At 44.3% G+C, this 10,228-nt stretch overlaps 1 protein-coding gene across 1 annotated transcript in view; it reads left to right on the forward strand.

Annotated features, from left to right (window-relative positions):
* lama5 (laminin, alpha 5) overlaps positions 1–10,228 on the forward strand; it is a gene marked incomplete at its 5' end in the record, with an annotated part of 129,042 nt that overhangs the window by 45,871 nt on the left and 72,943 nt on the right. Inside the window, 5 exons of the mRNA XM_084186664.1 lie at positions 4,000–4,161; positions 4,991–5,098; positions 5,481–5,564; positions 6,080–6,310; positions 8,769–8,882. Coding sequence (XP_084042790.1) covers positions 4,000–4,161; positions 4,991–5,098; positions 5,481–5,564; positions 6,080–6,310; positions 8,769–8,882 — 699 coding nt within the window. The remainder of the gene's footprint in view (positions 1–3,999; positions 4,162–4,990; positions 5,099–5,480; positions 5,565–6,079; positions 6,311–8,768; positions 8,883–10,228) is intronic.

Here is a 10,228-nt window from a genome sequence, read left to right on the forward strand (position 1 = left end):
GGGAGGGCTTGTATGCGTTTCTGTGGGTAGAATTAAAGTGGGCTAGAGTTTTTGCGCCCCTAGTGGCGCAGAAGAGGTCTTGGTAGAAGTGAGGTAGGAAGGTTTTAAGTCTCCCCGAGTTAAAGTCTCCGCCCACCAGAAACGTTGCCTCTGGGTGAGCGATTTCAATCAAATGTATTTATAAAGCCCTTTTTACATCAGCAGTTTTCACAAAGTGCTATACAGAAACCCAGCCTAAAACCCCAAACAGCAAGCAATGCAGATGTAGAAGCAGCACGGTGGCTAGGAAAAACTCCCTAGAAAGGCAGAAACCTAGGAAGAAACCTAGAGAGGAACCAGGCTCTGAGGAGTGGCCAGTCCTCTTCTGGCTGTGCCAGGTGGAGATTATAAGAGTACATGGCCATTTAACGCCAGATTGTTCTTCAAGATGATCAAACGTTCGTAGATGACCAGCAGGGTCAAATAATAATCACAGTGGTTGTAGAGGGTGCAACAGGTAAGTACCTCAGGAGTAAATGTCAGTTGGCTTTTCATAGCCGAGCATTCAGAGGTCGACACAGCAGGTGCGGTAGAGAGAGAGGGGGAGAGTCGAAAACAGCAGGTCCGGGACAAGGTAGCACATCCAGTGAACAGGTCAGGGTTCCCTAGCCACAGACAGAACAGTTGAAACTGGAGCAGCAGCACGGCCAGGTGGACTGGGGCCAGCCAGGAGTCATCAGGCCAGGTAGTCCTGAGGCATGGTCCTAGGGCTCAGGTCCTCTGGGAGGGGAGGGAGAGAGGGAGAGAGAATTAGAGGGAGCATACTTAAATTCACACAGGACACCAGATAAAGCAGGAGAATGACAACACATATAACAGACATACCCTAACCCCCCGGCACAAAGACTATTTCAGCATAGATACTGGAGACTGAGACAGGTGGGTCGGGGGACACTGTGGCCCCGTCCGACGATACCCCCGGATAGGGCCAACCAGGCAGGTTATAACCCCACCCACTTTGCCAAAGCACAGCCCCCACACCACTAGAGGGATATCAACAGACCACCAACTTACTAACCTGAGACAAGGCTGAGTATAGCCCATGAAGATCTCCTCCACCGCACGAGCCCGAGGGAGCGCAAAACCGGACAGGAAGATCACGTCTGTGACTCAACCCACTCAAGTGACGCACCCCTCCTAGGGACGGCATGGAAGAGCACTAGTAAGCCAGTGACTCAGCCCCCGTAATAGTGTCAGAGGCAGAGAATCCCAGTGGAGAGAGGGGAACCGGCCAGGCAGAGACAGCAAGGGTGGTTTGTCGCTCCAGTGCCTTGCAGTTCACCTCTCAGTCCACGAGTCTTCAGTAAAGACTTAAAGGTCAAGACCAAGTCTGCGTCTCTCACATAGATAGGCAGACCATTCCATAAAAATTGAGCTCTATAGGAGAAAGCCCTGCTTCCAGCTGTTTCTTAGAAAGTCTAGGGACAATAAGGAGCCTGCGTCTTGTGACCATAGCGTACGTGTAGGTATGTACGGCAGGACCAAATCGGAGAGATAAGTAGGAGCAAGCCCATGTAATGCTTTGTAGGTTAGCTGTGAAACCTTGAAATCAGCCCTAGCCTTAACAGGAAGCAATATGATCGAATTTGTTGGTTCTATTCAGGATTCTAGCAGCCGTGTTTAGCCCTAACTGAAGTTTATTTAGTGCTTTATCCGGGTAGCCGGAGAGTAGAGCATTGCAGTAGTCTAATCTAGAAGTGACAAAAGCATGGATTAGCTTTTCTGCATAATTTCTGGACAAAAAGTGTCTGATATTTGCAATGTTATGAAGAAAAAAGCTGTCCTTGAAATATTCTGGATATGTTCGTCAAAAGAGAGATCAGGGTCCAGAGTAACGCCAAGGTCCTTCACAGTTTTATTTGAGACGAATGTACAGCCATCGAGATTAATGGTCAGATCCAACAGCAGATCTCGTTGTTTCTTGGGATCTAGAACTAGCATCTCTGTTTTGTCCGAGTTTAAAAGTAAAACATTTGCCGCCATCCACTTCCTTATGTCTGAAACACAGGCTTCCAGGGTAGGCAATTTTCTCCGTGTTTCATTGAAATGTACAGATGTGTGTCGTCTGCATAGCAGTAAAAGTTGACATTGTGTTTCCGAATGACATCACCAAGAGGTAGAATATATAGTGAACACAATAGTGGTCCTAAAACAGAACCTTGAGGAACACCGAAACGTACAATTGATTTGTCAGAGGTCAAACCATCCACAGAGACGAACTGATATCTTTCCGACAGATAAGATCTAAACCAGGCATGAACTTGTCCGTGTAGACCAATTAGGGTTTCCAATCTCTCCAAAAGAATGTGGTGATCGATGGTGTCAAAAGCAGCACTAAGGTCTATGAGCGCGAGGACAGATGCAGAGCCTTGGTCTGACGCCATCAAAAGGTTTCTTGTTTCTTTATGGCCCCATACAGTTTGTTGAGTGCCAGAGTGGTGTTGGCTTGGGGAGGGATGTAGACAGCCGTGATAATTACGGATGAGAACTCTCTTGGTAGATAAAAGGGTCCGCAGCTTACCATGAGGTAAGTATCTATATCAGGTGAAGAAAAGCTAGAGATTTCCTTCACACTTGAAGTAGCACATCAGTTGTTATTTATGAAAAAACACACTCCACCTCCTTTGAACTTCCCTGAAGCCGTTGTAGGATCCTGTCGCTGCATGGAGAATCCACCGAGTACTACGTGCATAGCGTCATCATCCAGCCACGTTTCAGTAAGACGTATAATATTGCAGCTTTTCAAATCTCTCTGATAGGACACTCTCGAATGAAGCTCATCCATCTTATTCTCGAGTGACTGGAAATTTGGCAATAGAACGAAGGGGAGCTCCATTCGGTTTTCTCTTCGCCTCAATTTCACCCGAACTCCATCTGGTCTCCCGCGACGTTTTGGTAGCCCATTGAACAAAGGAATAAGGTCCGGTATGAACAGTGGAGCAGGTCGGAGTTGAAGTCGTATTTGAAGTCGAAATCGAGGTTAGTAACTGTCGATCTGATGTCCAGAAGTGCTTGGTGGTCATGTGATAATATTATGAACTTTCTATACAAAACAAGTAAAGATAAACATGACAGTCGCAACTCAACAATCATCTATTTGGTATTTGCCCCATGCGCTGCCCAAATTGCGTTTCCTTCCAACGGTAGGCAACGCGATTTAAAACAATCTACATCTGATAGAAGCTAATGATGTCACGTTCGTTGTGTAAAGGATCGGACCAAGGTGCAGCGTGGTATGCATACATAGTCGTTTAATTTAATAAACACTGACAAAATAGCAAAATCCAACAGAACGTGAAGTTCAAGAGGCTAAACATCAAACAAGCCAAACAGAAACAAAGATCCCACAACTAAGGTAGGCAACATGGCTGCCTAAGTATGATCCCCAATCAGAGACAACGACCGACAGCTGCCTCTGATTGGGAACCACACCCAGCCAACATAGAAATATATAAATTAGATTTCACACCCTGACCAACCCAACTAGAGATCTCAATGTCAGGGCGTGACAATAGATCATCTGTGTCCAAATCATGCTTTTTGGTGTAGTAACTTGTCTTGAATGATTTGATTTATTTCTGTATAGACAGGAGTAGGCTAATTAGGCTATATCATTTTAGCTATTTAATTCAATTTATTTTATAGGGAGCAGACCGACAGGAAGTGTTATGTTATGTTATTATAATGTTATGTTTTAGGTGATGGATATCATGGGCCGGGTGCTGTAAGGAGCAGACAGACAGGAAGTTCCTGTGACGGTGTATAAATGTTATGCTATGTTATTGTAATGTTATATTAATATAACCTGTGTATTGTGATAAACTTCCAGGTGTTGGACATGATGGACTGGGTGTTGCTGGGAGCAGACAGACAGGAAGTCCCTGTGACGGTGTATAAATGTTATGCTATGTTATTGTAATGTTATATTAATATAACCTGTGTATTGTGATAAACTTCCAGGTGTTGGACATGATGGACTGGGTGTTGCTGGGAGCAGACAGACAGGAAGTCCCTGTGACGGTATATCCTGGTCAGGATCTGGTGGAAGCAGACCTTGGTGACGTACCCGATGTCTACCAAGACCTCCACTGGAACGCTCCTAGAACCTACCTGGGAGACAAAGTACGGACAAATACCATACAATAAACTTTATTGTTCCCCAAAGTCTTGGACACACAATCCTGCTGTAAATAGTAATAGATAACATATTTTACACACAGTACATACATTGCATGACCCCCCCCAAAGGTCACAAAGACTCACAGCGGGTCCAAGAGTTAAAATGTTTAAATGGAGGAGCGCAGAACACCTGTAGCCAAAACAATAGAGATTGTTTCACATGATAAAGGAAAGGGAGCGAGAGGCTTAAACTCAGTCGCCCTATAGCCCAGTGACTGTTAAACAGTAACCGGGCCTTGTGCAGACGGGAGAGGGCGGGGGTTAGGGATGAGTGGTATAAATGCTTCGGTAGGTGTAATTGAGCCAGAGGCCCTCATAGAGGTACTGTGTTCACGATGCCAAGGAGAGGGAGAAAGGGGTGAGGGGGCAAAAGGAGGCTAAATCAGATTACACTACTGCTAAGGGCTTCATATAGTACACAGTACACAGTACAGAGGCTGTGGAGACAGACAGCGGGTATAGAGTTGTTTTGTCTAGAATATATAACACCTTTAATGTTAGATCTGATCTTTCTCTTTGAACATACCTAGTAACCTTCCTCTAGGATTTATTGTCTGACCACCAGTCTGTCTGTCTGTCTGTCTGTCTGTCTGTCTGTCTGTCTGTCTGCCTCTCTGTTTCTCTATCTCTCTCTGCTTCATTATCTCTCTCCATCTGTATATCTATCCCCCCTCTCTCCCCCTCTCTCTCTCTCTCTCTCTCTCTCTCTCTCTCTCTCTTTCTCTCTCTCCATCCCTCCCTCCCTCATCCCTCTCTCTTCATCTCTCTCTAGGTATCGTCTTATGGAGGCTATCTGCGGTATCATCTCCACACTCAGACTATGAGAGGAGATGTTCTCTCTCTTCCCGCTGAGGCCTCTCGACCTGACATCATTCTCAAGGTAGACATCACAGTGTACCTTGGCTTTACATCTAAACAGATTACGAAGATGTACTTTGTACATTATTACGAAGATGTACTTTATTACGAAGATGTATTTTGTACTTTATTACAAAGATGTACTTTATTACGAAGATGTACTTTGTCTTTTACCCTTGTGTTTAGTGTCCTTTAATGTCTATGGAAGAAATGATGTGTTTGCCACTTGACATAAACTTAACTATTAGTAAAGAGCGCTGAAGCCTGGTAAAAGGTTGTGTATTTCTTGTGGAAACGGCTGTCTGTGTGTGTCAGGAAGCCAGACGAACAGTGAACTGAAGGTTGGCTAGTGTATCTCTGCTGTTAAAAGATATGTCTGTGTGTGTGTGTCTCTGTGTCTACAGGGTAACCAGATGACCCTGGTGTTCATGGAGAAAGAATACTCTTCACCTGAAGAACCACACCTGGGGATAGTCCACATGCTAGAGGTATGACACTGACCTGACCACCTGGAGATAGTCCACATGCTAGAGGTATGACACTGACCTGACCACCTGGAGATAGTCCACATGCTAGAGGTATGACACTGACCTGACCACCTGGAGATAGTCCACATGCTAGAGGTATGACACTGACCTGACCACCTGGAGATAGTCCACATGCTAGAGGTATGACACTGACCTGACCACCTGGGGATAGTCCACATGCTAGAGGTATGACACTGACCTGACCACCTGGAGATAGTCCACATGCTAGAGGTATGACACTGACCTGACCACCTGGGGATAGTCCACATGCTAGAGGTATGACACTGACCTGACCACCTGGAGATAGTAGATCACTGACTGTTTACATCTAAATACCTATTTGCAGTCCAACCAGAAGATTACAATCTAACTGCAATATTCTGCAATATTCTGACATATACATGAATGACATCATCATGACACCCATGCCTACTCTCACCCCTCCCTCTCTCTCTCTCTCTCTCTCTACCCCCCAGGGAAGTTTCCGCCACGCCCAGACGGGGAACGTGGTGTCTAGAGAGGAACTGATGATGGTTCTGGTGGGGTTAGAGTCTCTCCAGATCAGAGCTCTCCACTCCCAGTCCGCCCACACTGTGTCGCTACGCGGGGCGGCGCTGGAGGTGGCACAGACCCTGCCCACCGGGCGACATGCCAACAACGTAGAGATCTGCCTCTGTCCTGCTAACTACCAGGGAGACTCCTGTCAGGTTGGTGTTGTTATTACTGTTTTTACTGTGCTAACGTTGCATCAGTTGATACTGGTTTGTTAATAGCTACAGTTAGCGCATGTGCGAGGGATTATTACTGCACTCACAACACCTTTTAGGGATTATTACTGCACTCACAACACCTTTTAGGGATTATTACTGCACTCACAACACCTTTTAGGGATTATTACTGCACTCACAACACCTTTTAGGGATTATTACTGCACTCACAACACCTTTTAGGGATTATTACTGCACTCACAACACCTTTTAGGGATTATTACTGCACTCACAACACCTTTTAGGGATTATTACTGCACTCACAACACCTTTCAGGGATTATTACTGCACTCACAACACCTTTTAGGGATTATTACTGCACTCACAACACCTTTTAGGGATTATTACTGCACTCACAACACCTTTTAGGGATTATTACTGCACTCACAACACCTTTTAGGGATTATTACTGCACTCACAACACCTTTCAGGGATTATTACTGCACTCACAACACCTTTTAGGGATTATTACTGCACTCACAACACCTTTTAGGGATTATTACTGCACTCACAACACCTTTCAGGGATTATTACTGCACTCACAACACCTTTTAGGGATTATTACTGCACTCACAACACCTTTTTAGGGATTATTACTGCACTCACAACACCCTTTAGGGATTATTACTGCACTCACAACACCTTTTAGGGATTATTACTGCACTCACAACACCTTTTAGGGATTATTACTGCACTCACAACACCTTTTAGGGATTATTACTGCACTCACAACACCTTTTAGGGATTATTACTGCACTCACAACACCTTTTAGGGATTATTACTGCACTCACAACACCTTTTAGGGATTATTACTGCACTCACAACACCTTTCAGGGATTATTACTGCACTCACAACACCTTTTAGGGATTATTACTGCACTCACAACACCTTTTAGGGATTATTACTGCACTCACAACACCTTTTAGGGATTATTACTGCACTCACAACACCTTTTAGGGATTATTACTGCACTCACAACACCTTTTAGGGATTATTACTGCACTCACAACACCTTTTAGGGATTATTACTGCACTCACAACACCTTTCAGGGATTATTACTGCACTCACAACACCTTTTAGGGATTATTACTGCACTCACAACACCTTTTAGGGATTATTACTGCACTCACAACACCTTTTAGGGATTATTACTGCACTCACAACACCTTTTAGGGATTATTACTGCACTCACAACACCTTTCAGGGATTATTACTGCACTCACAACACCTTTTAGGGATTATTACTGCACTCACAACACCTTTTAGGGATTATTACTGCACTCACAACACCTTTCAGGGATTATTACTGCACTCACAACACCTTTTAGGGATTATTACTGCACTCACAACACCTTTTAGGGATTATTACTGCACTCACAACACCCTTTAGGGATTATTACTGCACTCACAACACCTTTTAGGGATTATTACTGCACTCACAACACCTTTTAGGGATTATTACTGCACTCACAACACCTTTTAGGGATTATTACTGCACTCACAACACCTTTTAGGGATTATTACTGCACTCACAACACCTTTTAGGGATTATTACTGCACTCACAACACCTTTTAGGGATTATTACTGCACTCACAACACCTTTCAGGGATTATTACTGCACTCACAACACCTTTTAGGGATTATTACTGCACTCACAACACCTTTTAGGGATTATTACTGCACTCACAACACCTTTTAGGGATTATTACTGCACTCACAACACCTTTTAGGGAAAGGAGGTTACCTGGTCAGTTGCACAACTGAATGCATTCAACCAAAATGTGTCTTCCTCATTTAACCCAACCCCTCTGAATCAACGTCCACGTCATCAGCGCCCTGGAAGCAGTTGTTGTTGTGGGTTAACTGTCTTGCTCAAGGGCAGAACGGCAGATTTTACCCACCTTGCCGGCTCGGGGATTCGAACCAGCGACTTTTCGGTTACTGGCCCAACACTCTTACCCTCTAGCTGCCTACAATGTGTGGGTCCATTTATGTAGATACACTAATCCTATATGATTAGGTTTATGTAGATACACTAATCCTATATGATTAGGTGTGATGAAGCAAGGAATTATATGTCCATAAATTAGTTCATACAGATAGGAATCAAGTCTGAATCTCTCTTCTCTCATTTCTCTCTCTGTCCCTCCTCCCTCCCTCTTTCCTTCTCTCTCTCTCTCTCTCTCTCTCTCTCTCTCTCTCTCTCTCTCTCTCTCTCTCTCTCTCTCTCTCTCTCTCTCTCTCTCTCTCTCGCTCTCTCTCTCTCTCTCTCTCTCTCTCGTTCTCCTCCTCCTCCTCCTCCCTCCTCTCTCTCTCTCCTCCTCCTCCTCCTCCCCACTCCTCCCTCCTCTCTCTCCCTCTCCCTCTCTTCCCTCCTTTCTCCACCCTCTCCAGCAATGTGCTCCAGGGTACTACAGAGACACTAAAGGTCTGTTCCTGGGGAAGTGTGTTCCCTGCAACTGTAACGGCCACTCTGACCAATGTCTGGACGGGTCTGGAGTCTGTGAGGTGAGTGCAGTTTTTAGTTTAGTCACAAACAAACAAACATGATAGGTTACTCCTGGATGGGTCAGGAAGCTGTGTCAATATGGAAGATGCACACTCTCCACTCTTTGCAATGAACTTTTATTGATATCAATGTTTTGCCTTTCCAGCTGAGTTATAGTCAGCGCTATAACAACGCTATAACGATAATCAGCACCTCACCTTCATTGTTCATTTCTTTATACTTCCTTGAGGGGAGTTCTCAAGAGATAACAATAAGATAACGCAGATGGTAGATTTTACAACATCGTTAACATCAGTGGGACCGAGGAGAGTAAGTGTTTTAACTACTGCTTGAAGCACTGAACATTTATTTTACCCTTATTTTACCAGGTCAGTTGACTGAGAACACATCCTCATTTTAAAGCTACGACCTGGGGAATAGTTACAGGGGAGAGGAGGGGGGATGAAAGAGCCAATTGGAAGCTGGGGATGATTAGGTGGCCAAGATGGTATGAGGGCCATATTGTGAATTTAGCCAGGACACCGGGGGTTAACACCCCAACTCTTACGATAAGTGCCGTGGGATCTTTAGTGACCACAGAGAGTCAGGACACCCGTTTAACGACCCATCCGAAAGAGTGCACCCTACACAGGGTAATGTCCCCAATCACCGCCCTGGCCTCCTACTGACACCACTGTTCTCCATGTTTTATGACTCAAATAATCATTGATATATTACCCCCCCCCCCCCCCCAAAAAAAAAGGCTTAGCATTTTAAGGCCAGGCACCACAGTCTGAAATTAAATTTTTGCATCTACCTATCAATTTTGAGATTTGTTGGGATTTGGTCCATTCATATATTAACATAAACATGTCAAAAACTTGATGAAAATGTATATTTTCTTTAGTTTATCATACTACCGTCATCAACATTTTAACACATTTTAACCACTTTAAAATGGACACACATCAATAATTTAAAAGATCACTACATTAAATTACACATTACAAAAAAAGGCCATTTCATAGACAGTGTTAGAAATTGGACTACACTGTGTACAAAATATGAAGAACACCCCCCCTTTGCCCTCAGAACAGCCTTTTTTGACACACTCAAACCGGTGCGCCTGGCACCTACTGTCATATCCCGTTCAAAGGCACTTAAATATTTTGTCTTATTCATTCACCCTCTGAATGGCACACATACAGTGGGGGAAAAAAGTATTTAGTCAGCCACCAATTGTGCAAGTTCTCCCACTTAAAAAGATGAGAGAGGCCTGTAATTTTCATCATAGGTACACGTCAACTATGACAGACAAATTGAGAAAAGAAAATCCAGAAAATCACATTATAGGATTTTAATGAAT

The sequence above is a fragment of the Coregonus lavaretus genome, assembly GCF_964263955.1.
Source record: "Coregonus lavaretus genome assembly, chromosome: 22".
Lineage (NCBI taxonomy): Eukaryota > Metazoa > Chordata > Actinopteri > Salmoniformes > Salmonidae > Coregonus > Coregonus lavaretus.